The sequence below is a fragment of the Astatotilapia calliptera genome, chromosome 19 (genome assembly GCF_900246225.1).
Source record: "Astatotilapia calliptera chromosome 19, fAstCal1.2, whole genome shotgun sequence".
NCBI classification, from domain to species: Eukaryota; Metazoa; Chordata; class Actinopteri; order Cichliformes; family Cichlidae; genus Astatotilapia; species Astatotilapia calliptera.
The window spans coordinates 5,685,067-5,713,047 of NC_039320.1; the positions used below are offsets into that span (position 1 = coordinate 5,685,067).

General features: G+C 42.8%; 3 protein-coding genes across 5 annotated transcripts; 2 read left to right on the forward strand and 1 right to left on the reverse strand.

Annotated features, from left to right (window-relative positions):
- The first annotated feature begins 344 nt into the window (after positions 1 to 344).
- Positions 345 to 27,616, forward strand: LOC113012281 (serine/threonine-protein kinase pim-1-like). Of its 3 annotated transcripts, XM_026152384.1 has the most exons (9): positions 19,141 to 19,451; positions 19,840 to 20,076; positions 20,202 to 20,327; positions 20,451 to 20,545; positions 20,684 to 20,731; positions 20,816 to 21,034; positions 21,124 to 21,304; positions 27,115 to 27,285; positions 27,375 to 27,616. In XM_026152384.1, the coding sequence occupies exons 1-9, from the start codon at positions 19,391 to 19,393 to the stop codon at positions 27,464 to 27,466; spliced, it is 1,230 nt and encodes a 409-aa protein (XP_026008169.1). In that variant the 5' UTR covers positions 19,141 to 19,390; the 3' UTR covers positions 27,467 to 27,616. The 3 variants fall into 3 exon arrangements, with proteins under 3 accessions (XP_026008170.1, XP_026008168.1, XP_026008169.1); XM_026152385.1 differs by lacking the exon at positions 19,141 to 19,451 and adding an exon at positions 345 to 370 and having other exon boundaries at positions 20,684 to 21,034; XM_026152383.1 differs by having other exon boundaries at positions 19,135 to 19,451; positions 20,684 to 21,034.
- Positions 21,887 to 23,935, forward strand: LOC113012282 (uncharacterized). Its single transcript, XM_026152386.1, has 2 exons — positions 21,887 to 22,091; positions 22,584 to 23,935. Exons 1-2 carry the CDS (start codon positions 21,920 to 21,922, stop codon positions 23,612 to 23,614), a joined length of 1,203 nt encoding a protein of 400 aa, XP_026008171.1. The 5' UTR covers positions 21,887 to 21,919; the 3' UTR covers positions 23,615 to 23,935.
- LOC113012280 (uncharacterized) lies at positions 24,019 to 27,094 on the reverse strand. The gene is made up of 6 exons (XM_026152382.1): positions 26,693 to 27,094; positions 26,469 to 26,569; positions 25,940 to 26,060; positions 25,145 to 25,692; positions 24,712 to 24,895; positions 24,019 to 24,447 (listed from the first exon to the last, which is right to left on the reverse strand). The coding sequence occupies exons 1-6, from the start codon at positions 27,068 to 27,070 to the stop codon at positions 24,133 to 24,135; spliced, it is 1,647 nt and encodes a 548-aa protein (XP_026008167.1). The 5' UTR covers positions 27,071 to 27,094; the 3' UTR covers positions 24,019 to 24,132.
- Positions 27,617 to 27,981: the final 365 nt, after the last annotated feature.

The following is a 27,981-nucleotide window of genomic DNA, read 5'->3' on the forward strand; positions in this document are numbered from 1 at the left end:
CTTGCGATACCATATATATATATATATATATATATATATATATATATATATATATTAGGGGTGCAACGATATTCGTATCGATATTGAACCGTTCGATACAGTGCTTTCAGTTCGGTACGCATATGTATCGAACAATACAACATTTGTAATTTATTTTATCAACTTTTCTTCTGTCTATGCTGTCTGTGTGGAGCGCTCAGTGAATCTGCGTTCGACTACTCCGCCTAGGCTGCACTGTCGAGCGCAGATCCACTGAGCGCTCCACACAGACAGCATAGACAGAAGGAAGAGCGCAGGGCACCTCCCCCACCCTCATTCAGATCTGGCGTTTGGAATTATTTTGGTTTTCATGTGACGTATGACCCTGAAGGTAAGCGAGTCATGGACTAAAGTAAAACAGTATGTTGGATGTGCCATGCAATGCTCAATTACATGGGTGGGAACTAGAGATGGCACGATACCACTTTTTTATGTCCGATACCGATACCGATATCATAAAATTTGGATATCTGCTGATACCGATATGAATCCGATATAAGTGTTTTTAAATCAACAAAACTGTTTTTTTAAATATCTTGCTGCATTTTGTATAAGTTCATACTCAAGTTTAAAACAACAACTACACTAAAGCTATTCTGTTATACCTGTATGCAAAAAAAAAATATTTCATAGTTCAGCAATACTGATCAATCTAATAAACTTAAACCTACACCCATCCTCCCTATTCTCGGTATTTTAAAGAGTACTTAGCATAAATATTAAGCAACCTAACTAATAGGGTTCCAACTCCCAGCAACAACAAAAAATAAATAAATAAAAATAGGATAACCACCCCTCACGGCGCCACCATCATGATGCTTAATCGACGTAATCAACCTTAATTTGATGCAGTGTGAAAAAAAATGCACAGAAATCAATTATTGTTTCAAGAAATATTAAATAGATTCAATCTTTCTTCAACAAAATTGCAGACTGCACAGATGGTACCTTCCCAAAGTAAAAAGTACTATAGCTTACTAGGGTATATATATTAGACTTAATAGTTACTATATACAGTAATTGACTTCTATTCATTTACATCAAATTAAAAACTTTGGGTGTCAGATAATTATTTATTAAAAGCTAGACATTTTAAATGAGAATAAGAAGAAAAGTATGTCTTTGTGCCCCCTTTTCCCTGTTAATGCCCTATCGGCCCCCTGGCTAAACTTTGCTAGATCCGCCCCTGCACAGTTACCAGCGTCAGCTACGTAGAAAAAGATCCTGGAGTAGAAAGTAATATTAAATACATTCTAACAACAGCTTATCAAGCTTAAACGTGCTGCTGTTGTTCAGCCGCTGGTTTCCTCTTTCTGGTGCAAAGTGGGCCAAAAGCAAACTAGAGACACGGACTCGCGACAGAAAAGCCGATCAGCTGATCATTAAGCAGTTTCATGATTGAAGTAGCAGCAGGAGAGGCAGTCGCTTGTTAAGCTTAACGCAGGAATCCTTTACAAACATTCAGAGATGGACTTACACACTTGCTTTACTTTCTCGGGATAACTTTGTCGGAGATGAAATGCCGGGTTGCTAGCGAAGCTCCACATGCTATCCAGACCACCAACAGGTCCCGCATGCCACAGCCGCTCTATCACGTGATGCATACTGCTCCGACGTGCTAACGTTCTGAGGTGAGTTACGGCGTGTTGCAAGTTTTGTGAGGCGTTTTCGTGATATTTAATGGATCGGATTACATTTTTTATTTTTCTCCGATATCCGATCCAGTAATTTAGGTCAGTATCGGACCGATACCGATACGTAATATCGGATCGGTCCATCTCTAGTGGGAACTAGTGTGTTAGCGCAGTTAGCTCGTTAACGTGTTGGCCGTCTAGCCCCATGCACAGGGCGATCGGCGGTAGCTCGTTAACGGAGATTTGCCATGTTGTGGCGTTAAGGTCATTTCAACGAGATTAACCTGAAAGCACTAGTGGGAACACAACGAATATGACTGCACATTTACGCCGACATCATCCTAGTGCAAAGACAAAAAAACAAGCATGCTACTAACTTTAGCCGAGTCATTTAGACAGCTGTTAGCACATGATTCTCCTTATGCTGCTGAGAATATAGCCCAGAAGAAGCGGATAGTATAGCTTTTATTTTGGAAAGAGACATTTCTCTGTAATAAACTCTCTTTTCCAAAGATGAGTGATTCCTCAATCAGATACAGGGCTTGCAATATCGCTAGCCCGACGTCCTGGGGCTAGCGATTTTTTTCAGTCGGGCTACCAAAATCTATCTCTTCCCTGCCCGTCGGGCTATTGTAGGAAGGAAAAATATATGTCAATGCTTTTGCATTCTTTCGGAAATGTAGCTGGGTAATTATGTCATTGGCATCGGTGAGCCACTGTCAATATGTGACATATTGAAATCGCGTTTGAATTTGCGCTTGTTTTTTTGCTTTCACTTTGCAATCGTGCGAACTGTGTATAGAGAGCGACAGCACTGATCTGTGAGTGATGATAATTTGCGCACCAATTCCTCTGACATCGTCTTATTAATTGTTAGCTTACTATGCAAACATGACAAGTGAAATCTCCTGCAGCAAGCTTAAACATGTGAGAGGTTGATCGCGCAGAGAATCGCTGAGCTTATGTGAGTGCGTGTGTAAAAGCAGCAGGATATATATTTGACTACGATGACCTGGATGACTGAGAACCTTCACAGACAGATATATATTTTAGTTCTGCTGAGCCAAATAAGACAGGTCAGGGTGAAGAAGTGACAGCCAAAGAAAAGCTTACCACAAAACGGAGAAGTTATGACAAATCAGACTATAAGGCAAAAAGAAAGTGCAGCTTTATGGTTTCATGGACAAAAGAATTTCTGTGGCTGCAATATGACGAGCTAAATAACCAGGGCTGCACATAAGTGGTCCGCAGGTGCGCATTCGCTGTCAAACTAAAAACACGCACAAGGGTTAGGGTTAAATTTAAAAACTGTACTTTTGAGTTAAAATATATATTTATAATTTTAATAAATGACAAATTAAAAAGGCATGAACATTTTTTTGTATCGAAAAAATATCGAACCGTGACACCAAAGTATCGAACCGAACCGAACCGTGAATTTTGTGTATCGTTGCACCCCTAATATATATATACACACACACATATACACACACACACATATATATATATACACACACACACATATATACACACACACACACACACACATATATATATATACACACACACACATATATACACACACACACACACACACACACACACACACACACACACACACACACACACATATATATAAATATATATATATATATATATATATATATATATATATAGCCTGGTATATACACTCAACAAAAATATAAACGCAACACCTTTGTTACTGCTCCCATTCCCATGGGATGGACGTAGAGACCTAAAATTCATTCCAGATACACAATATAACCATCCCTCCCAAACAGTGGTCACAAATCAGTCCAAATGTGTGGTAGTGGGCACATCTGCTATATTGAGATAATCCATCCCACCTCACAGGTGTGCCACATCAGGATGCTGATCTGACATCATGAGTAGTGCACAGGTGTACCTCAGACTGCCCACAAAAGGCCACCCTGGAATGTGCAGTTTTGTCTCACAGCAAAATGCCACAGATGCCACAAGCAATGAGGGAGCGTGCAATTGGCATGCTGACAGCAGGAATGTCAACCAGATCTGTCGCCCGTGCATTGAATGTTCATTTCTCAACCATAAGCCGTCTCCACAGGCGTTTCAGAGAATATGGCAGCACATCCAACCGGCCTCACAACCGCAGACCTCGTGTAACCACACCAGCCCAGGACCTCCACATCCAGCAGGTTCACCTCCAAGATCGTCTGAGACCAGCCACCCAGACAGCTGCTGGAACAATTGGTTTGCACAACCAAACAATTTCTGCACAAACTGTCAGAAACCGTCTCAGGAACGCTCAACTGCATGTCCGTCGTCCTCATCGGAGTCTTGACCTGACTCCAGCTCGTCGCGTAACAGACTTGTGTGGGCAAATGCTCACATTCGATGGCGTCTGGCACGTTGGAGAGGTGTGCGCTTCACGGATGAATCATGGTTCACATTGTTCAGGGCAGATGGCAGCTGAGAATGTCCCAGTTCTTGCATGGCCAGCATACTCACCGGACATGTCACCATTGAGCATGTTCGGGCAATACATGAGTGGGACACAGAAAGGAAATTGGCAAGAATTACCAGAGGCGCCAAAATACCACTACTGGTAGACAGAAACAATCAAAGCCGATACTGCAAGAACCAGACTGACCAACTGTGCACTGCCTGGATTGATTACAAGAAGGCCTATGACTCAATCCCACAGCTGGAAACTGTAAAATGCTAGAATTGTACAAGAATCAAATGCGCGACCCTAAGAGCCTCATCAGGAACTCAATGGGGATTGGCGTACAACACTAGAGGCCAACTCCAACCCATAGCAACAAGTCACCATCAAGTCGGGATCTACCCAAGGAGATGCTCTGTCCCCACTGCGTTCTGCATAGGCCTAACCCCCTCAGTATGAGGAATCATTAACACAGACTGCTACAGATACCGGACGACGGAACGGAGCAGTTGTCAGCCACCTCCTGAACATGGAGACATCAAACTGTATGCCAAGAGTGAACGAGACATCCATTCACTGATCCACACTACCAGGCTATACAGCAATGACATTGGAATGTCGTTCGGACTGGAGAGTTGTAGTCGGATGGTAACAAAGAGAGGAAGGTAGTCAGAACTGAGGGGATTGAACTTACCAGAAGCAACATTGCAGACATAGAGGACAGTTCACAAGTACTGGGGATCCCGCAAGGCGAATGGAAACCATGAAGAGGCCGCTAGAAAGGCTGCAACCACCAAGTACCTGCAGAGGGTCAGGCAAGTCCTGAGGAGTCAGCTGAATGGGTAAGAACAAGATCCGGGGCCATCAACACGTACGCCCTGCCCGTGATCAGGTACCCTGCTGGAGGTAATAGGGCTGGCCAAAGGAAGAGATAGAAGCCACTGACATAAAGACAAGAAAGCTCCTTTACCATGCATGGAGGGTTTCACCCAAGTCCAGCACCCTGAGGCTGTACGCTAAGCGGAAGGAAGGGGCCGGGGACTGCGTGAGTGTCAGCACCACAGTCCAGATGAGACAAGAACATCCAAGAATACATTGGGAAGATGGCCCCAACTGACTGAGTGCTCAGTGAATACCTCAGGCAGCAGAAACCCAAGAAAGAGGAGGGAGACGAGGAACCATCATGGAAGGACAGGCCCCTGCACGGTATGTACCACCGGCAGATAGAGGAGGTGGCTGATATCCAGAAATCCTACCAGTGGCTGGACAAAGCTGGAGTGAAAGACAGCACAGAGGCACTAATCATGGCAGCACAAGAACAAGCTCTGAGTACAGGATCCATAGAGGCTTGGGTCTATCACACCAGGCAAGACCCCAGGTGCAGGCTGTGTAAAGATGCCCCAGAGACAATCCAGCACATAACAGCAGGGTGCAAGATGCTAGCAGGCAAGGCATACATGGAACGCCATAACCAAGTGGCCGGCATAGTGTACAGGAACATCTGTGCCGAGTATAACCTGGAAGTCCCGAGGTCAAAATGGGAGATGCCCCCAAGGGTGGTGGAGAATGACCGAGCTAAGATCCTGTGGGACTTCCAGATACAGACGGACAAAATGGTGGTGGCTAACCAACCGGACATAGTGGTGGTAGACAAACAGAAGAAGACGGCCGTAGTGATCGATGTAGCGGTTCCGAATGACAGCAATATCAGGAAGAAGGAACACGAGAAGCTGGAGAAATACCAAGGGCTCAGAGAAGAGCTCGAGAGGATGTGGAGGGTGAAGGTAATGGTGGTCCCCGTGGTAATCGGAGCACTAGGTGCGGTGACTTCCAAGCTAGGCGAGTGGCTCCAGCAGATCCCGGGAACAACATCGGAGATCTCTGTCCAGAAGAGCGCAGTCCTGGGAACAGCTAAGATACTGCGCAGGACCCTCAAGCTCCCAGGCCTCTGGTAGAGGACCTGAGCTTGAAGGATAAACCGCCCGCAGGGGCGAGCTGGGTGTTTTTTATATATATATAAATATATATAAAATTGGGTTTCTCCTCCACCACCTCCAGGCGTGTTCCCCGAAAAATGTGACCGCAGTCAAGTGAGCCCTCACTTACGAAGACACAGTCAAGTGCTGATAATCGGGGATGAGCCACGGCTTTCCCAGGAGCTCCTCCTCTAGCTGGGTGCAAGCTGCTTGCTGCCGCTCACAGCAGAGGTCGAAATCCATTATTTCCGAAGTAGGTCTTTCAAAACTACTAAACACTGTACTTTCAGCCTCAGAACACGATTCAGTCATAGTTTCCAGCCCCGGCGAATCAATGCAAATCTCGCTCTTCTCTATAGATGGATCGTGAGACAGAGACACACAGTCACTCACCCCCGGGGGTAGCGCGGTGCGACGGCAGCGGCGCTGACGCCAGTTCTTTCTGGAAGTGGGTACGATGGATGCTGATGCCACCGAAGAAGAGGGTGACGTGGCGGCAATCTCCTCGTCTTCTGCCCACATCCTCGCCAGAAACGAGGCAGGTGAAGTAAAGTCCGAGCGGGGTGGAGAGGGCAAGCGGCTGGTCTGAGGCGGTGCAACAGGTGAGAGCTCCTCCTCGGGAATGAGCCAGGGCTTCCAACGGAGCTCATCCTCCCGTAAAGCCAGCAATACCTGCTGTTGCTCATCGTCGCTGAAATTTGTGGCCTCCACCATCTCGGTGCGCTGGGCTGTGCAGCTTGACTGTGGCGGAGACGAACTGTGAGACGATGGCGGAGCAGCGGTGAGCCTCAGTGTCCCTACTATGACTGCCTCCGGCTCGCGAGGCAGCGGCGACGACAACGACAACCGTTTATGGGTCGGAGTCGTAGGTGCTGAGGCGGCGTTCAACAGCGCACGGGTGCAAAGCTCCTCCTTAAGTGGGGGCCAAAGAGTCGAACACCTCAAAAAGCTGGAGAAACTGCCGGAGCTGCAGCGCCTTCTGGAGGATGGCGCCTATGGCTGCCACAGATGCGCGTCATGAGCCGGCTGATCCGCTGCAGCTCCTCCCCAATCTCGTCCAGACTTTCCGCTGGGTCTGACATAGTCAGATCGTACTGTCATGGCGGGGTGCGCCGGTGTGAGGAAAGAGGTAGACCCAGATGCAGACACGGTGGAGACCAAACGTAGTTTCAAAAAATAAAGCGAGCCTTTATTGTGGCTGATTGCAAAAGAAAAACATGAAACTAGAGAAACTAAGGAGACTATGAACACTGTGTTAACAGAAGGCAGTGAAAAAACTATGAACACTGAGTAAACTAGGAGACACAGTGAAACAATGAGGCAAACCTATGAAAACTGTGGTGAGGTTAACAGACGATCTGACACTGACTGAGCGGAAACACACAGATTAAGTACACATAAGGAATGATCAAGGGAAGCGGAATCACATAGGGAAAACAGCTGACAACAATTAACATAATGACAGGACAGGGGACGTGAAACTAAATACAGTGAACAAAAAACACAAGGCTCTTTCAAAATAAAATGGGAAACATAACGAAACCCAGACATGACTCGAACTTGACAAAGAAAACTTGGACATAAATCATGACAGATAAACACACGAAGACTTAACATGACAATATGACACAGAAAACTTCACACAGGGATGAGACAAATGGGGAGCTTGATAAATCATGAACTAAAACTGTAACCTAGGCATGACAGGATGTAACTAGATAAACTGAAGACAAACATGATGCCAAACAAAAGTGGTTTCTTCTGACAGAGTAAACCTGTTTTCCTGTTTTACGTGTCTGCTTTTCTAAAATATCAAATCTGTGACAAAAGATCTGTTTCCATTAGAAACCGGTCACACAACATCACTGCAGCTGACACAGAGTCAGACAGAAGGGTGGAAAAAATAAAAAACTGAAATGAGTGACTACAGGAATAATGTTTACATACAAAACATCCTGTATTTAAGTGCAAAATGGGGATAAATCTGTAAATACCACTGCAGCTGCTACACTGATGGGAGCTCATGCTGTTATTTTAAAATGTTCAGCTATTAATCAATTACTGTGTTATAGGACTAATGGCCAGCGGGGAGGTCTTTATCAGTTGGAACGTTTTTTTAACCTTGTGAAAAATACAGTTAATTTGGCCAGTGGGTCAGATTAGAATCTTTGCTGGGCTGATTCAGTCCACTAGGCCTTACATTTGACACTCCTGTTCTCTAATTTGACATGTTAAATTAGCTCGTTGTGATCATTTTAATGTTACTTAAGTTATCTGTCTAGTATATGAACTGTTAAATAATTCTCTTCAGCGTCAAAGGAGCTTGCAAAGAAAAGCGTCTGGACTTCTTTAAGTTGCTTGAAGACGTTTCACCTCTCATCCGAGAAGCTTCTTCAGTTCTAAGGTCAAATGGTGGAGAGACCTCTACATCGGAGAGACCAAACAGCCACTTCACAAGCGCATGGCACAACACAGAAGAGCCACCTCCACAGGAAAAGACTCAGCAGTCCATCTGCATCTTAAGGATAAAGGACACTCTTTCGAGGATGCCAATGTTCACATTTTGGACAGAGAGGACAGATGGTTTGAAAGAGGAGTGAAAGAAGCCATCTATGTCCACTGTGAGCGACCATCTTTGAACAGAGGCGGGGGTTTACGACACCAACTCTCTGCCATCTATAATCCAGTTTTGAGATCCCTTCCCAGACGCCTTAACGCCCACTCACATCCTGGGCCATCTGACCTCAGGAATTTGCATGATAAGGTGGGGCCAGGTTTCACAATCAACTCACCCGAAACTCTGGCTGATTGGGACCCACGCCCAGTTTCCCACCTTGGCTCAGGCGATTAGAGGATCATCAGGGGGTCCTTTTGTCCCTCTGTGGGGGATCACTCCCACTAGGTTTATATCTGGGACTCTCCACCATTTGACCTTAGAACTGAAGAAGCTTCTCGGATGAGAGGTGAAACGTCTTCAAGCAACTTAAAGAAGTCCAGACGCTTTTCTTTGCAAGCTCCTTTGACTACGATGACCTGGATGACTGAGAACCTTCACAGACAATTCTCTTCAGCCTTTAAGAAAAGCATACAGCCGAACTGTGAAGCTCTTGTTTCAGAGGCCTGGGAGCAATTCAGTGTCCCTTTTGCGTTCTGGTGAGCACAACATTTTGTGTTGGCTTGTATTTGAGCATTCCTACCTGCGCCAGACTGAGCTCTGTGAAGAAAGATGAAGTGTCCACATCCAGACTGGGACTCTGCACAGCTGAACACAAAACAAACAAGAAGAAAAGGACCTCCAGATACACTCAAACAAGATGACAGCTACACACACGATTTAAAACACACAGCTGAGACCTTGTTTAATTTTTCCTTTGATTTAAGGTAGGTGATGCTCCTGGTGTGGAGAGGAAGTACCAGCATTTCTACACTGAAACGGTCAGAATTTTTTTTTTTTACATGTAGGCAAGCTGATTCATAAAGACCTAAAATACTGTTGTTGTTTTTTTTTGTTGTTGTTGTTCTTTAGGTAAACTTGTTATTCTTTAGAGTTCTCAAAGTGTTTCTTTCTTTTCCTGTTTCATTACACTAACATTTAGCATGCTTTTTGTGGGGAGTCAAATAAAATAAGTAGAATAAAGGATGCAGATATATTCAGACCATTTCCTCCTCTCCTTAACATGGCTGACAGCCTTCTGTGCTGATGGATACACTGACTGATCATCCACACCACGTGACTGGTTCGCTGCTTTATTTACTTCAAATCAAATTCAAATTCAAATTTTATTTGTCACGTACACAGTCATACACAGTACGATATGTAGTGAAATGCTTGGACAACTGCTCGTGACCTAAAGAGAACAAAAAAGGAAAAGGCTATGAATAAGATAGGAAATAAATATGAAAAATTAAAAAGGGTAAATTTAACTAGGAAGGAATAAAATATAAATTAAGGTTAAAAATGAAATAACTGTACAACACAAATTAGAATGAAGGGTAAATTTAACTGGGAAGAATAAGATAAAGATAAATATATAAATTAAAGTTGAAAATAAAATAACTGTACAACAAAATACACAATACACAATATAGAACTATATAAGAATGTATGAAGAAATCTAAATATAAATAAATATATACACAAATATATACACAATATATAATAAATATATACACAATACTTTTGTCTGGGTGAATAAACTCAAGTCTCTGTCTCTTTTTATAGAAATCTTCAGCCTCTGGCATCAAGCACAGGCAACATATTAATGCGTTCATTTCTGCATGCATCCGTATATGTATGCCTTCATCTATTTTGATGCGTTTGCAGGATCCCCAAGTACCACCGGGTCTACTGTGGCACCATGCTGCATTATCTTTCTGCAGAGCATAACCAAATGTAGGTCACTAGTGCTTGTACTCGCCCTTCTCCGTGTTTTGATAGGTATGGAGGTGCGTGTGTGTGTGGTGCAGGGAGACTCACTCGTAATGTTTTTTGTGCAGATAGAAGAGGCACCTCCAGCCCTACGCAACCACGTACATCACGGTGAAAATGCCCATAAAAGTGGCGAACTGGCGGCCCCCAGTGCTGCACCACCAGGTGATCCACGACTCTCATCGTGCCAGTCGGCTCCACCCGCTTATTCATCCACCAGTATCCACTGGAAAAGATCGGTGAAAAAAAATCGATCGGTGTTCTTACGGCCATTTGCTGGGAGTAGGGCCTAGGGGCGCCCTCCGTTTGCGAGGTGCGCCTGCTGCTTGCGGCACAGGGAGGAGAGGGCGGATTCACTGCTGGCTGGAGCAGCATCTAATAACCAACTCGCAATATAAAACAAACAAAAATAAAAACAAACAAACAAACAAACACTAGAACACCAGACATTATGATACAGACTTATAATTTGCATCAATATTTTTTTCAAAATTCTATTTGAAAGGTGAGCGCGAGAGCCCTCGGTGCGCCTGCTTGCTGCTGTGCTGAAGTCAAAGTAAACTTTATTGTCATCTCTGCTATATACAGTACAGTATATAGAGAGGCGAGATGACGAGGCTCCAGTTACTGCAGTGTAAGTAAACAAACAATAAATATAAGAAGAGTAAGAAAATAAATATAGACCTTAGGACCAGGGGTAAAGGGATCAATAACAATTTAAAATTTACAGTTTAATGATTTAAAGTCTCACACAGAACCTGTCGTAAGGGTAGGGGGCCCTGCTGCTTCCAAATAGATCACATTTCATTCATAATGTTGTAACTCCAAGCTCATTATGTATTCATGATTTGAATCCTGTGTTTTGCGAAATCCCAGAAATAAACCCTAGACAAAGCGAATCTGGGAACTAAGGTGTAGGTCTATTACCGAAGGTTATGTTTTGGTGATTCTCGGGTTGGGGGATGGGTGTTCCTACTGGAGTGCAAAATTAAAACCATTGGAAGATGGACAAGAAAAGTTCAAAGCCATCAGGTGCTCAGTTTAGGAAAAAGAGAAAAGAAGAGGACAAGAAACGAGCAAAAGATACTGGAAAGCAGATGTGTCATTGGATATGGCAGGTCATGTACCATGAAACAATCAAAAAGACAATTGTGTATGATCTAAAAAAACCCAGAAACCATTATCTGTTAAACATTATGTTACAATTTAACATGTCCGTAAAAATAGCCCTATAATATTAAGCATCAGGCTTTATGGAATTTAAAAACTGACAATAGACATCTTTGCATCAATTAAGAAAACAGTTTATTTTCTAAAAATATTTTTGTTAAATGTATTATTCACTGTTTTTAGTTTACTCCCCATCCGATCTGGAGCATAGCGAATGACGTCACAAAGGTACTCTGTGGCAGGTCACCAAGCTGACACACTGCTAACAACTTTACAGCACCTTTGCTAACAAAGCAAAGTCAGCATTCAAACAATGACTAAATAAATACATTCTTACCTGAGATCGACGTGCAGTGCAGGGACGAGGACGACTACTCGGGTGGGTGCTACGGAATAGTCCAAGTGACAGCAGCTTTAGTTTCCGGCCAACTATAAATAAATGATTTTTCAACGTGATTGTTGTCACCTGGTCGACTGTAATAGATCAACAATCAACGATAAACGAAACAACTATGAATAAATGCTAAATGAAACCAGACAATATTTTAACTGCTACCATTACTAAAGTTATTATTATGGGAGGCTGTGATGAAGTTTAGGGCGGAGACAAACAAACCACACTCTCCGAGCGCATTCTTTTTTTTCCTCGAAGTGGGCGGGGCTTAGATCAAAGGCTTCAAAGACGTCATACATTTCAAAGGATTTAAGTTAAAACCGAACCTTTAAATACCCCTTTGTAACTCGGAATTTCTAACGCTAGCTTAGAGAAGACATTAACAGCAAACAAATAGATATTGAAGCAAAATGGACAACAACACAGCTAGGAGCAATCCAGACAATGTCAGGAGTCATTCCACTCCTGCAAATGATGTTAGGCCACTGCTAGAGGAATTGCTAAATAATGTTACACATGAGGAGCAGTGGCAACAGTTGCGGTCTGATTACGCCGAAAATGCCACCATAGGAAGGCTATGTAATTTTGTAGATAATGTCATTGCCCTATGCTCACTGTCAGCAGGTGCAGAACTGAGGTTTTGCCAGGACACTGCTGTCACTAGCACAACAACAGTGGCCTTAAAGCAGACACAGACAGCTCCTGAACTTGCACAGACCTCTAACACAGTTGACCGCAACACGGAAATGCCAGCTCATATTTCACAGGAAACAACAGCCAACTTGCACAGCACAGCAGAAGATTGCCCTGGTGCCAGACTTATCACTAATATCCAAAATACCAATAATGTCAAGGTTATTCAATTTAACATCTTTAAATGGAATTCAGTTTAATACGAAAAACCGAAAAAACAATTGTCATGCCCAATACTCCAGTAGACAAGAAAGATCGTGATGACACTCAGGCTGTAGATAAAGCAGGAACCTCTTTGGAAAAGAATGTAACCCCAAAGAAACCCAGCCAACATGTATATATGGGCCCCACCTGGTTTTTGCTCGGGCTGGATGGGTACCATGTGGGCATGGGCTCAAACTGGGCTTTTTGTATGGGGCCTACTTGGGTTTTTCACATTAAACCCATATGGGCAATCCCAAGTGGGCACTTTTAGTAGGTCCTAGCTGGGTCAAACATGGGAAACACTTAACTTGGTCCAAAATGGGAAACACGTGTAGGACCCACTTGGGTTTTCCACCTGGGATAGACATGGGCAAACACAGTCATTTAAGGATAGGCTGTTGTTGTGTGCCCCAGGTGGGGCAAAGTGAGGTAATCAATATATGTTTTAGTATCGATGACACAGGTGGGGAACACCTGGTCAAACTATATGGGTGAGACATGGGCAAATACAAGTCAGACCCTGAAAACATGTCTATGTGGGCCCCATATGGGGCAAAGTGAGGTAATCAATATATATTTTTAGCACTGATGACACAGGTGGGGTCCACCTGGTCAAACTATATGGGTCGCACATGGGCAAATGCAAGTCAGACCCTGAAAAATGTCTATGTGGGCCCCATACGGTTTATGTTAAGTTAATATGGGCATATATTTTATGTGGGCTCAAGATTGTTTAGTATATATGGTCCAGCCTTCATCCACGCCCAGTCCAGCCTCCGTGTCTTCATCCACGCCCGGTCCAGCCTCCGTGTCTTCATCCACGCCTGGTCCAGCCTCCGTGTCTTCATCTGGTCCTGCCTCGCCTTCGTCTGGTCCTGCCTCGTCTTCGTCTGGTCCTGCCTCGTCTGGTCCTGCCTCGTCTGGTCCTGCCTCGTCTGGTCCTGCGGTTGCCACACCGCCGTCAGAGCCAGCTCGACCTGTTCCGCTTCGCCTCTGCTGGCCGTTTTCCAGGCCTCTAAGTTGGCATCATGGCCTTCGGGGACGGCCTCCGGAAAGAGTTCATCGCCGACGCTGGCATCGCGGCCGACCTCCGGGCCTGCTCAGTGGCCGCCACTGCCTTCCAAGTGGTCGGCCTCCTGATTGGTTTTGCCTGCGCCGCCGCCGTTGCCGTGTGCACGGTCGGCCTCCTGAACTGTTTGCCCGTCGCCGCCGTGTGCACGGTCGGCCCCCGGAACTGTTTGCCCATCGCCGTCGTTGCCGTGTGCACAGTCGGCCCGCGGAGCTGTTTGCCCGTTGCCGTGTGCACGGTTGGCCCCCTGATCTGTTTTGGCTCTTGTGTTGTCGACCTCCAGGTCGACCCCCAGACTTTACTGTGGCCTCATGAATAGTCTTGTTTTGTGTTGTCCTGTTTTTGGTTTAATCTGGACTCTTGTGCTCCTTGTTTTTTGTTTCGGACCCTCCTTCCTGGACCCCCTCCGCCCGCCCTGGTCTGGTGCTCGGTTTTGTTGTTCTGTTTTCTGTTTAGGGCTGTCGGGAGCCAGCCCTTCGAGGGGGGGTACTGTGACGGTTCTGGGTCAGTTTCCACCCAGTATTTTGAGTTTATTATGTTTTGGTTTAATTTTGCATCAGGGATTGTTTTCTTGTTCTCTTGTTGTGTTAATGATGATGATTATGATGTTTATTATTAGAGTTTCATGTTTCTGTTTGTGTTTAGGATTTGTTCTTCGGTTGTGTCTGCTTAGTATATGTCTAGTTCCATGTGTCATTTTCTGTCTGTCTCTCAATGTCGAGTCTGCGTCTTATTGTGATGGTTTCTTGTTCCTGTTTTATTGTGAAGGTCTGCGTCTCATGTGAGTGTGTTCAGCTTTACCTCTCGTCTCGTTAATGACTCCCAGCTGTGTCTCCCACCTGTGTGTAATCTCCCTGTGATTCTCTGAGTGTATTTAAGTCATGTCTTCTGTGTTTGTAGTTGCTGGTCTGTCTCTGTATCCACCCTGCTTCATCTGTGTGTTTCCCTGCTGTCAACCGCCATCTGTTTCCGCTCGCTCTCGTTCATGTTCAGGTTTGTGTTCTGTACTCAGTTTGTTCCCAGTATAGTTTAGTCTTTGTTCGGTTCGCCTTTTGTCCATTTTTATTTTGTGTTTAATAAACCACCATCACACCTTTACAGGTGCCTGCGTTTGGATCCTCCTTTATTTTCCACACGGCTCATCTCGCTCGCCGTGACACTTCCTCTCTTTCCCTCCTCCCTCTGCCAGGGCGGAGCTCACCTGTGGGCTTCCACGCACCTGGTCGCCATCACGCACCTGTGGCTCGTTACGAGTGTTCCAGCTCCTTTATAAGACGGCAGCTCTGTGTTTCTCGTCGCTGGACCGTTGCCGACCTGCATTCCCTGGACCAACCCCTGTGTTTCCTGAGTGATTGAGTGTACGAGGAGTGGAGTACGTCATCGTGTTTTCTGTGGAGTGTGGAGAGGAGCGTGAGGAGTGGACGGAGTGCGTGTGGACTTTCAGCGTCTTTTCCCTTTGTGTGTGGACCCCCGGAGCCCGACTTCCCCCTCACCTCTGTAAATAGATCACCTGGTGTGCTGTAATAAAGATTCTTGTGTTTCCCAACTCAGAGCCTGCGCGTGTGTCCGTTCCATCCTGCTGTGATACTTGGAGGATGACTTTTACGCTGAACACATTATTACAGCATCAGGAAAAGACTCCTCACGCCACATTTCATTCCTTCCATTCAACGTCTCCTGATGTATTCACAGCCACCGAAGGCGCTGTACAGCACCGAGCACCTGAAACACGGACAGTTTGTTGATATTGTAATCAAAAAGGGAGGGGGGGCATTTTAAAAACGCACCCTCCCTATTGCGCATGTCCCTAAAAGGTATGGCCTTCCAGATTGCCTCAGTTGTATCGTGAGTGTAATTTCAAATAAAATAAAATAAAACTCAGAAGCGTCTGTGTGTTGTATTCTCCTTTGAGGCAGCTCCGGAGCTGCCTCAAAGGGGAGCACAAGGGTTAATTAATATATTATTAACAATAATATAAAATTATGCACAAAAGGAATTACTAATGTAAAAAAAAGAAGTGGTTTTATTTATATATGCTTATATAGAAATATATGCGGTGGCCCCTAGAGACAAAGCACGTACAAACTCCAAAACATGTACAAACTCCAAAACACATTTCTAGCTTTAACTGAACTTCCAAAATAGCTACCTAGATCACTTAAATTACACAGTTGAAAGCATGTGTGTATTGTTTGTGTATTTATACACAAGCACTCATATATATTCAAATAATTTTAAAAAAAATGTTCATTTACCTGTTACTACCACACACCAAATCCGGTCGTTGGTACTTGCTGGCTTGTGTAGCCACTAGGTAACAAAGCTCAACGCTGCGCCTAGCATCCTGGAGCACTTCTGTTGTATTTTGTACGTGTTTTGAGTTTTTATGTGTTTCTGAGTTATTACGTGTTTTGGAGTTTTTACGTGTTTTGGAGTTTGTACGTGCTTCAGAGATTTTACGTGTTTTGGAGTTTTTACGTGTTTTGGAGTTTGTACGTGCTTTGTCTCTAGGGGCCACCGTAAATATACTTTTATTTATTCACTCCACATAAAAAGTAATAAATAAATCATATAATACAAAAACGAAATGGCTCTTAGAGCCAATCTTTGATGTGAAAGACGCGAGGCGGCTCCTTATCGCGAGCCGTGGGGGGTTTTTTTCTTTCTCTCACCCTCTCTCTCGCACTTTTTTCCGCTTAACTCAGCATGCGAGCCTTGTGCTTGCGCTGGGAAGAGAGGGGCAGTAGTTACACTGGCAGTAGCACAGGAACAGAGCAGGAGGGAAAGAGCCAGGGACAACAACGCCACATTAGAGAAGTATAGTAATCATCCACAACTATTTTCAGTTGTGAATGATAAAGGATTCAGAAAGTTTATTCATGCAGGCCCATATGACAGAGAATGTGCATGTTCTTTTTGTTTTCATATTTTAATTTATATTTAATTGTGTTGTGGTTTGCAGTGTTTTATGTTGTTTCACTTTAAATTTGTTTAAAAGAAAAAAGCTGAAATTTTAAATAGTTAAAATTTGAAATGTGAATAGTTGTTTTTTGTGTTTTATGATTTATTTATTAAATTTTATGTGGAGTGAATAAATAAAAGTATATTTACGTTACCCCTAGAGACAAAGCACGTACAAACTTCAAAACACGTCTGAACTCTGAAGCACATACAAACCCCGAAGCACGTACAAACACCAACAGAAGTAAAAACTCAGAAGCACGTAAAAAACTCCAAAACACGTACAAAAGACAACAGAAGTGCTCCAGGATGCTGGGCGCAGTGTTGAGCTTTTGTTACCTACTGGCTACACAAGCCAGCAAGTACCAGCGACCGGATTTGGTGTGTGGTAGTAACAGGTAAATGAACATTTTTTTAATTATTTGAATATATATGAGTGCATGTGTATAAATACACAAACAATACACACATGCTTTCAACTGTGTAATTTAAGTGATCTAGTAGCTCTGCTTTGGAAGTTCAGTTAACGCTAGAAATGTGTTTTGTAGTTTGTACGTGCTTTGAATCTAGGGGCCACCGCATATATTTATATATAAACATATATAAATAAAACCACTTTTTTTACATTAGTAATTCATTTTGTGCATAATTTTATATTGTTGTTAATAATAAATTAATTAAAGCAAACAAAACAACCTAAAGAGCCATGTGCGAGCCGAAAGAGCCGGCTCTTTTTAGTGAGCTGAGCCGAAAAAGTCGGTTCTCTAAAAAGAGCCAGAAATCCCATCACTAGAGTGTGGAATAATCTGGAAAGCTGGCTGCCAGGAAAAGACCATGGTTCTAGACCAAAAAGGGACATTTCTGTGCTCTAAATAAAAGAAACCAGATAGTCACGCACACACTCTGTGGGTTCCTGATCTTTCACATCAGTTAAGCCACTTAACACTGACCTGTGAATCATTCGAGCATAAAAACAGCACCTAACACAAGAGATGAACAACTGTTTTTTATACTTAACAGAAACCTTTACTGGGAGCTTGTGACAAAACATCATTTGTTGTCCTTTATAAAAACTTGTTATATTTGATAGTACACACACTCTGTTTTTATCCCTTTATCTTTCATTGGTCTGTCGTTTGATATAATAAGAAAGTTAATGTCATGGCTGCTCTGGCAGATGTGTGGAGTGAAGAGAGATAGGACCCAAATGCAGAGGCTGACGAGGACTTAAACTGAAAATATGCCTTTTATTGAGGCAGCACAAAACAACAAACAAAAATGCAGGAATACAAAGACTAAACTAACAAAGACTAAACAGGGAGGCAACTAGAAGCAAGTATAAAGAAACTAAAGATCTGAGACATGGAACACAACAAATGATAACCTGGAACATGGGAAATGTCATGGATGATACACAGACAACCCAACAGCAAACAGAGGAAGGCAATGGGCTTAAATACACAGAGGGATAAATGAGGGAATAAGACACAGGATGAGAGCACAGCTGCGAGAAATCACAAACAACAAGACCATGGGGAAGGAAAACTGAAAACACTAACATAGTCTAAGGAGCTTAGAAAGAGACTTCTTTCTTTCCAAACTCCTTAGACTACGATGACCTGGATGACTGAGAACCTTCACAGACATGAAAACACTAACATAGCACACAAGACTATCAAAGTAAAACAGCAAACAAGAGACTTTTACAAAGACACAGAGTTGACACAGAGACATGACTAACTGGGGAGAAATTGGGGAACATGGAAACAAGAATGACTAGACGTGACACGTGGGACACAGGGGTAAGGCAAAGTAACAGAAACCTAAAGCCTAAGAATATAACACAAGAAGAAAACAATAAAGAGAACCAAAAACATACATAAGAATAATCAATGAATATAAATTAACAAACACAAAACACTGGGTCACAGACTCCGTACCATGACAGTTAAATGTACAATAATAAATACTTTAAATCAGATGACAATGTAGCTGACACTGTGTTTATTAGTGTGTGGTCAACCACAAATCTTCATACTGTCATCCATACATGAGGTCTTTATACAAACGATGAAAGATAATGAAAGAAACTGTTTAATTGATATGAAATGATTGAATTATATGAAATATTATGGCTTTGTCTGCCAGAGTGTTTTTCTGTAAACTACTTTGAACTACTGGCAGTCAGTGAAGTCACTGAAAGGCAAGATTCTATGTTGTGTTGCTGTAGTTTCCAGAGTTTACTTATAAAGCTCACTTACAGAATTCAGTTAGAAAAGTCAAGCATTTGAAGGGCGCACATTTGAAGGAATATTAACTCAATATTAACTCACTACGGTTTACATTTTCAATTTTAAAAGTTCTCCGAAATTACAATGAAAAAGGAAACAAGAAAAATTACCACTCCAGCCGATAAGAAAGATTCAGGAGATCAAGGTAAGTAAAATAATAAAATAAAATCCTGGTAAAATACAAATCCTAGAAATGTTGACACTGTGTGAATCATTTTTAGAGCAATTGAATCATATGTTTGATTGAAAATAGCTTTAATACAAGATGTCTAATCAAAGAAAGGTTACCGGTCTTTTGGTAAAATAATGTAATAAGTTTACTCTTGGACTCAACAGTAAAAACAGACCAACAAGTGTCATCAAGATCTAAGACTTAGTAAACCTAGTATCAATTCGCACTGGTCAGTTTTTTTATCCCAAGAATAAACTTGTAATAATTTAAGCAAAAGCAATTTCAAATTCTTTGCCATCAAAATGCTTCCAGTCCTGATGTCGGGGACTCTTTTTCACCACTGTGTTGTTGTCGTTTATAGATTGTAAGAGCAGGACTGCTAAAAGAAAGGCCAGTCCTGAAAAGAAGACCCCAATAAAAAGGAGGAGGGTCGCTGAGCAGGCTGGTCCTTCCACCAGCTCAGATGTGGTCAAAGGAGTAAAGCGCAAGGTTGTGCAAGATGGAGAGGGCACAACAAAGAAAGCAAAGAGGGCTAAACTGCTTGATCATATGAGCGGTGACAAGGAGCAAGCATCCTCCTCGTTGGACTCTGGTAAAGGTAGGCTAATTAGTTGAATAAGGGGGTAGATTAAGTGTGGTTGCTAGGTTTAAGATATTGGTGTTTAGTGTTTGTGTCTATCATCCAGTGAGCTGATGTGCTTTTGGTGTTTTCCACATCTCCAGACTTGAACAACAAACAGGTGTGCGCAAAAAATGGCAAAAGAAAGGCCACGGGAGACAACAGAGAGTCACCCAAGAAAAAAAAAAGGAATGTGGACCAGGACAAAAAATCAGTGGCAGACCAAAAACGTAAGTAGCAAGCAGCTTGGGTTTTATATTCAGCGGAAGGGCAAAAGGAACATTTATGCTACAGAGGAGAGTAATTTGTGTCACAGCTGTAATAAAATAAGATTTGCTGTTTTGTCTGTTCAGGTGAATTCCAAGCCAGATATGTGGAGGAGCACCAGCTCGGAGAAGGAGGCTGCGGAGCAGTGTTTTCTGGCTACCGGATAGAAGATCGTTTTCCAGTAAGTGTTCAGATGATGGTAGTAAGACAGGCAGTAACGCAGATAATGGATAATATTGTAAACTGAGACGTCTGCTGTGTTTCCACCTTTCATTATGTCATACTGAGGAAATGCTCACCAATGCTCTGTGTCTTTTAGGTTGCCATCAAACACATTCCCAAAAATAAAGTCTACTGCAAAGTGGCGGTAAGCGTCCAACACTTGAATCAGTTTTACATTACTGGATTGAATGCGGCGTTCCTCATCATCCACTTTGTTGTAATATTTCAGGATGAAAGCGGGAAGAAGCTCTCAGTGGAAGTGGCCATTATGGTTAAACTTGCAGGTGAAGCAGAAGGGTCAGTGGGAATATCAGCACCTGTGTCCTTGCTGGAGTGGTTCGACCTTGGCAAAGAGCTGATCCTGGTGCTGGAGAGACCTGTCCCCGCTGTGGACCTGCAAAACTACAAAGCAGAAAATGGAAGAACTTTAACAGAAGACAAGGCCAAGGTAGGTTGACTGGGAGAACCTTAGACTGTACAGCATTCAATCAAGGCAGAAAAGCATTAACTCATTATTGTGTTTTTCATCTTTTTCAGGTCATTCTGAAGCAACTAGTTGATGCTGTAAAGGAACTTGAGGATAAACGCATCTTTCATCGGGACATCAAGGGAGAAAACATTCTGATTGAGACCGGCTCAGATGTGCCTCGTGTTCGCATCATTGACTTTGGACTGAGCTGCTTTCTTAAGCAGCGATCTCTGTATCGCATCTTCTATGGTAACATATTCTGCTCCTGCTTTTCACAGATGTAACAATTTGTGTCTTTTGTTTTAGAAGAAATTGTAATAGCTGGGTTTCATTTGACGTAGACGTGACGTCGACGTAAAGCGCGAAATTTGACTGGAGGGCGGAAGTGAAAAAGATCAGCGCAAAATCACAGACAGACAGTACGCAAAATGCCTTTGTCCTGTTGTGTTTACGGATGCTCCAGTAGGTCGACCCGAGAAACTGATAAACGGTATTTTAGGGTACCAAAAATAGCCCAACGAAGAGGAGAAAAATGGAAAATTCTAACCGAAAAACGTAGGAAAAAATGGATTTTAAATTTACGTTTACAGTCGGGAGGAGCAGAGTCTGCCAATGCCCGTGTCTGCAGCGACCACTTCGTCAGAGGTAATGTTATGTTTGCAAACGAACTTATTAGCATTATGTTGTCGTTAAATTCTCGTTTACTTAGTGCTTTTAAGTTAGTAGTCTAATATTGACTTGATTGGGACTATAGGCTGCCCAAGTGCTTTGGATGACGAAGAGTCGGAGGACTGGGCTCCGACGGTCAACCTCGGCTACGAACGAAAACCCAGATCGGAATCAGTTCTCAAACGAGATAAAAGAATGAAGCTTAAGGCAGAACAGCATCGATGTGCAGAGGCGATTTTGGATATGCAACAGACGGCTGAGAGCCCGGATTTGAGCCTAGTGACAGTGGAGAACCCCGAACTGCAGCTTCCAGCTGAGAATCCACAACCAGAAGACTTCAGTGTGAATGAGACATTCACTTATCCAGGTAAGATATTGTGCTGAGATGTAAAACAAACAAGAATCATGTCAAAGAGAAAAAGATGCCATTATCTGTAATGATTATGGTCCAAGTTACATATTACATGTTTGTGATTTTTTAATCACAGAGTAAATCCATACCATTTTATTCAGAAAAAAAGAAAAAGTGGCACTTATTACCGTCAGGCACACACCACAGGTTTTTGTACACTGCTGTGGTTCTTATATTGCCAGATTCCAGACAGTCTCCTTTCACAGATAAGTAAAGATATCCGTAATGTAAGGTTTCTGTGGTGAGAAACATATAAATATATTTTTTGTTTAGACGCAACATGTTTTTTTGTTGATTAAAAAAAATAATTACATTAAATTAACATAGTGAATTAAACACATTACACCAGATTCTAATAGCCCACTAAAAAACTCCTACAGTGAAAATGAGTAAAAATTGAGGTTGCCTCTATTATGCTGATTATGCTCCCCCACTGTTATATTGCAGGCTGTGCGGATGCTGGATGCCAGACAGAGCTGACGATGGATGACATCGAGAAGATGGAGGATGTTTTGAGACAGAACACAGCAGAGCTGGTTGATCTTCGGAGCAAGGCTCTGGACACACAGTTCAGCCAGGAGGCTTTTGAAAAAAATGAAGACAAGACAAAGTTCTACACAGGGCTCCCCAACTTCTTAGTTTTAATTCAGATTTTTGAACTGTGCGAGCCCTATATCACCTCGGGACCTATGTCTTTGTTGTCCAAATTTGAACAATTCATACTAGTTTTGCTGAGGCTGAGACTAAATCTGCCCCTGAAAGATTTAGCTTTCAGGTTCAATATTTCTCTGTCCACTGCTTCTAGAGTTTGGCATAAAGTAATTGACATACTTCATAAAAGGTTAGAGTTCCTAATTGAGTGGCCAGAGCGACATGTTCTTCAAGCTACGATGCCACTGAGTTTCAGACAGGCATTTGGATGTAAAGTGGCTGTGATTGTTGATTGCTTTGAAGTCTTTATTGAGAGACCATCTAATCTTCTTGCACAAGCTCAAACTTGGTCCAACTACAAGCACCATCACACTGTAAAATTTTTGATTGGTGTTGCCCCCCAAGGCTACGTCACTTACATATCTTCTGCCTGGGGAGGGAGAATTAGCGATAAGCAGATCACAATAGAGAGTGGCCTCCTAAAGAACTTGTTACCTGGAGATATTGTCCTTGCAGATCGTGGGTTCAATATTGGCGATAATGTGGGGTTTTACTGTGCTTCACTACAGACACCGGCATTCACTAAAGGGAGAAAACAGCTGTCAGCCTATGAAGTGGCAGAGACAAGGAAAATAGCCAATTTGCGTATCCATGTTGAGCGAGTCATAGGTTTAGTCAGGAGGAAATATCAAATTCTGCAGAGCAGGGCTATGCCAATAGAGAACATGTCCACAAAGCCAGGTGAGACACATGCATTGATCGACAAGATTGGGGTAATTTGTTGTGCCTTATCAAATCTCTCCGAGTCTGTTGTCCCACTGGAGTAAGGGGGGTGGGTGGTAATCAATCAGTTAAAAAAAATTAAATGTCTTGTCACTGTCACGGCTCACAGACGGGGGTGGAGAGGAAGAGTAGTGTCCAGTATCTGCTGCTTGGCTCTGGTGATAAGTAGAACAGGGTAGAGTAATAGTAGTACCTAAGTCCTGACTCCTGATTAGTCTGTAAATGTTTTCAAATGAAATATTTTTCTCCAACTGTCATATTGTGCTGGCAGTTTGTACAGTATTATACTGTGAGATGGATTGCAATCTATTTTGTTTATTTGTTTAAAAGTCTAATCTTGTAAATAAACCACCAATGTATTATTATGCTGCCTCAATAGCATTTAATCATTGTGTAGTGTTACACAACACTTAAATGACACAATTAAATGTACAATAAAATTAAATGACAATCTGTGCTCTAATGCTACGTCAGAGCAAATACAATAGCCAGAACTCATAATGACTACCATCAGGTCATAACAATATTCAAAATGTCATTATGTTGTCGTCCTTTTATCACATTACACATGTATGTTTGTAACTTGCTGTCCCAGTATTTCTGGGAGTATACTGTTTCTAAAAAAACACTCAACTTTAGGAATCGCATCATCCCAAAACTCAAGGTCAGGCAAAATCCTTTCAACAAATATGTCATTGCGGTTCCACACAACAAAGTCATAGTACTCTGCATTTGCAATGTGAAGCTGTGCCTGAATTTGGTAATAGTAGTCATGAGTTGGGTCCAGTGTGACATTATCCCCGTCACTGATGAGGCAGAAGCCCTTCTCCCCAGCACGCATGCGCAGGTTGACCGCATCTCTCTGAGAGTGTGGGCACTAAAATCACAGTGATGAGAACAACAATCAAGATTTATCTGATGAAACAGTGAAGAAGCAAAGATGATGGGTGTGGTCTGTGTTATCATAATCTCTCATTGCCCAAAACAAATGTCTATTTGAGACAGACAATAAAGCCTCATCTTATCTTAATTGAACAATAGATTAGAAATTAGAAAAGGTATTTCCTGCATTTTTACTCAGTTCACTGATTCTTATGGAAAGATGTCACACCTATGGCCTTGACTACAACAGAGTCAATACCTTAATCTCGCAGATGCCAGTTCCATGACAGTCACAAGTGACTATCCCATCAGGGGTGGACCCCATGTATGGCCACTTGGGGTTCAGCCAGAGACCGCTGTCCATACATGAGAAGCCTGCATGCTCCTGGCTCATAAGCTTCTCATATGCTCCTCTGGCTTGTGCTTCATGTTTGCATCCATAACTATAAACAGTACACATGCCAAACATGAAAAGGAAATTATTACTTAGTATTGGATGTGTAAAACAGTAAAGTGATGTATTATACAATATGCCATTACCCTAAACTATACTTAGTTCTTACCCTGTATAACCCTAGCCGTATAAGCCTATAACTAACCTCCATCTTCATAACACTTTTTTAGTTACAGTTATGGACAGTTTCATACCCCAAATCTTAACTCTGCCTTACCCTACATCAAACCCTAAATACCTTGTAGCAGCTGTGGTGAACCTATATGCCTCTGGATAGCATATGGCCTTGATCAAGCTCTTTGATGGTTGCTGGGGGTTGGTCTTAAGAACTTGTTTCAGCTTAGAGGCAGTTACGCGTCCAGCTCTTTGCCTAAACCAAATACTGCTTGCACTCTGACTTCGAGTCGCCCTCTCTACAGCCTGGACTTGGGACAGGGTGAGCTCTTCAAGCTGGAAGTCCAGGCATAGCTCTTCAAGGTCTTTGGGGGGGAGCTGCAGTGTCTCTGGTGTTCTGTACTCAGGCACAGTTTTAGGAAGCATGCTAGACTGGGGGACAAATTCTTTGTGGTAAGGTTCCCTAGACATCAGTGCTGCACTCCTTGGACAGTTTTTGCTTAAACTCTCAAAAAACCTACAGTATGTCTCTGAATCTCTCTGCACTCTTGGGCATGGAAGTGATTTCCCAACCTTTTGTGTACTTGTGCAGCCATCAATGGAACACTCAAGCTTTCGTTTTTTTGACTTTGCTGAAGAGAAGTCAATCAGAGTTACTGGGCAAGCAGGAATCTGGAAAAATTAAGCCAAAGAAGATCATTAAAATTTAAAAAGCTCTTTTCCAAAACGCTATATATGCCCGGCTTGATTAGATCTACCAGGAGCTTGAAGCCCCCGCCGGTATAGCCTACAGGGTCATTGAGGCACTCAAGCTTCCCCACCACGACAAGGTAGCAGTATAGGGGAAGATATTTTATCCTACTGTCACATGAAGTCCCAATATAACATTCTTTATCCTACATTTTGCTTTTTGGCTTACCTTTTTAACATGAGATGGCATCAGCCACTTGCACTGCTCTGATGTGCATGTCGCTCTCATTTTCACCCCAGCTTCAACTGCAAAAAGAACAGCTCCAACGTGCGAGCATGATTCTGATAGTCTGGAAATAGAGCACATAATCTTTTTAACATGAAATGCAATATTTACAGTACATTTTGATGATGCATAGCTTACTAATACTAATGTGCAATGGCACTTTATTTGAAGTAACATGTTTATTCATTAACTCTTTCTCAACAGCCTATAGAGAAATCATTATCTAGGTGATGACATGACTGAATAGTTCTACCCTCTATCTGAAAAATGCATCTGAGTGTCATGAGGGATCTAAGGCAATCACACAAATTCTTAGCTGATGAATTCTTAGCTAAAAGAAAACACTCTCTCCCCACTACTACTGAAGTACACCTGCAAAATGCTAGCAGTGCCCTATGCGTATATGTGTGTGTGTGTGTGTGTATGTGTGTGTTCTCATTGCAATAACATCCTACTTAATTAGGCTACTAACCCTGCCATACAATTGCAATGGGCTGCAATCACTTCTCCATCCTCCTTTGCAATTACCCAAGTCTTCAGAGGTGTCTCGTTAGACCTCTGAGAATGGTTTACCTTGAAACAAACAACTGTCACTCTAACGAAGTCCTAAGGATTTGGCATGTTTGTTGACGTTAAAGCCGCTAACGCTAACTGTTAGCGTGTTTAAGATAAAGCAATATAAGAACAAACACTCACCCTTGCAAACACCAAACTGTATCCATCACGGAGACGTTTTGTTCCAAGGTTGTGGACCCACCCGCTGACAAAAAAATTGTACGCCTCCAGACTCTTGAAAGCTTTCATTTGCTCCCTAGTGTAGTAAGAAGTCTGGAGGACCAAGTAGTTGGTGATATCCACAGCGTCGATAGTAGGCAAATCCTTTACTTCTGTGGTGTATTCGGACATTTTCAAAGAATACGGATCACGTCCGATATATTTTTTAACTATCTGTTTATATCTCTCCCGAGAAACGGGGTCTAAAGTTGCACAATAGCTGCTCTCCTGACTCTCCACAGTGTCCTCCATGTTTACTTCCGCCCTCCACTCAAAAATCGCGCTGCCTCCGCACGTCATCAGAACCACGTGACTGCAACCCAAGTATTGGGTCTGTTTGTTAGGCACACCTCTTCACACCCCTCCCGAGTGGTACAGGAGGAGCTGCTACAGGTGTGGACCCACCACGGTGTGGCAAATGGGAGTGGTGTTGTATGAAGCGCTTCATGCACGGGACTTTAATACAGAGAGGTTCCTCACAAAGAAACTGAGCATCAAAAAGCGTCTGTCCACAGGTAAGAAAACTTCACACTTCCAGATTCACTGATGCCTTGGATCACTAGAACTATCATCTTCATCTTTTTGATCTTTTCTTTCTTTCAAGAATGCCGCATTTTCTTGGACGCATGTTTAACTACAGTCCCGGAGAAGCGCCCAACACTGGAGGAGCTCCAGCTTCACCCTTGGCTAAGATAACACACACAAACGCACAATTCACACCTTATCATATATGTATGATACATTGTAGTAACTTCCTTTCTTTTTTCTGTTGGACAGGAATAGATAGAATGGCTCAATCTTAAAAAGTAAATAAAAATTTAGCTTGTTTTGGAGTTCCTGTAACCCCCCCCCCCAGCCATCCCAGGAAAGGGGATCTCTCTTTGAATGGGCTTTCCCGAGGTTTCTTCCCATCGATCTGGCCCCCTGGGGAGTTTTTCCTCGTCTTCATAGAGAGCTTGGGCTGGGTCAGGAGCTCCATCAAAACTGTCTTTATTTGATGATTTTAATGTCATCAAATAAAGATGTGTTTTACTTAAAGTAAAATTTGATCAAAATAAAACTTGTTTAATTCATCTTTGCTGAGGATTCTCCTTCATTACTATTTCAAAGATTGTTTTGTTTTGGGGTTTTTTTTTTTACCCATGGTGCATTTTGACAAGTAAGAAAACTGAATCAGGTTAAAGTGTGCACAAAGACAGTCACAGAGGTTT

Coding starts and splice junctions, on each gene's coding strand:
- LOC113012282 (XM_026152386.1), top strand. CDS start 21,920: ATGAAGCTTAAGGCAGAACAGCATCGATGTGCAGAGGCGATTTTGGAT. Junction 22,092..22,583: donor TGAGACATTCACTTATCCAG/GTAAGATATTGT, acceptor GTTATATTGCAG/GCTGTGCGGATGCTGGATGC.
- LOC113012280 (XM_026152382.1), bottom strand. CDS start 27,070: ATGACGTGCGGAGGCAGCGCGATTTTTGAGTGGAGGGCGGAAGTAAAC. Junction 26,570..26,692: donor ACAGTTTGGTGTTTGCAAGG/GTGAGTGTTTGT, acceptor GTTTGTTTCAAG/GTAAACCATTCTCAGAGGTC. Junction 26,061..26,468: donor CATTGCAATTGTATGGCAGG/GTTAGTAGCCTA, acceptor CTCTATTTCCAG/ACTATCAGAATCATGCTCGC.
- LOC113012281 (XM_026152383.1), top strand. CDS start 19,391: ATGAAAAAGGAAACAAGAAAAATTACCACTCCAGCCGATAAGAAAGAT. Junction 19,452..19,839: donor GAAAGATTCAGGAGATCAAG/GTAAGTAAAATA, acceptor TGTCGTTTATAG/ATTGTAAGAGCAGGACTGCT. Junction 21,305..27,114: donor TCTGTATCGCATCTTCTATG/GTAACATATTCT, acceptor TCTGTTTGTTAG/GCACACCTCTTCACACCCCT.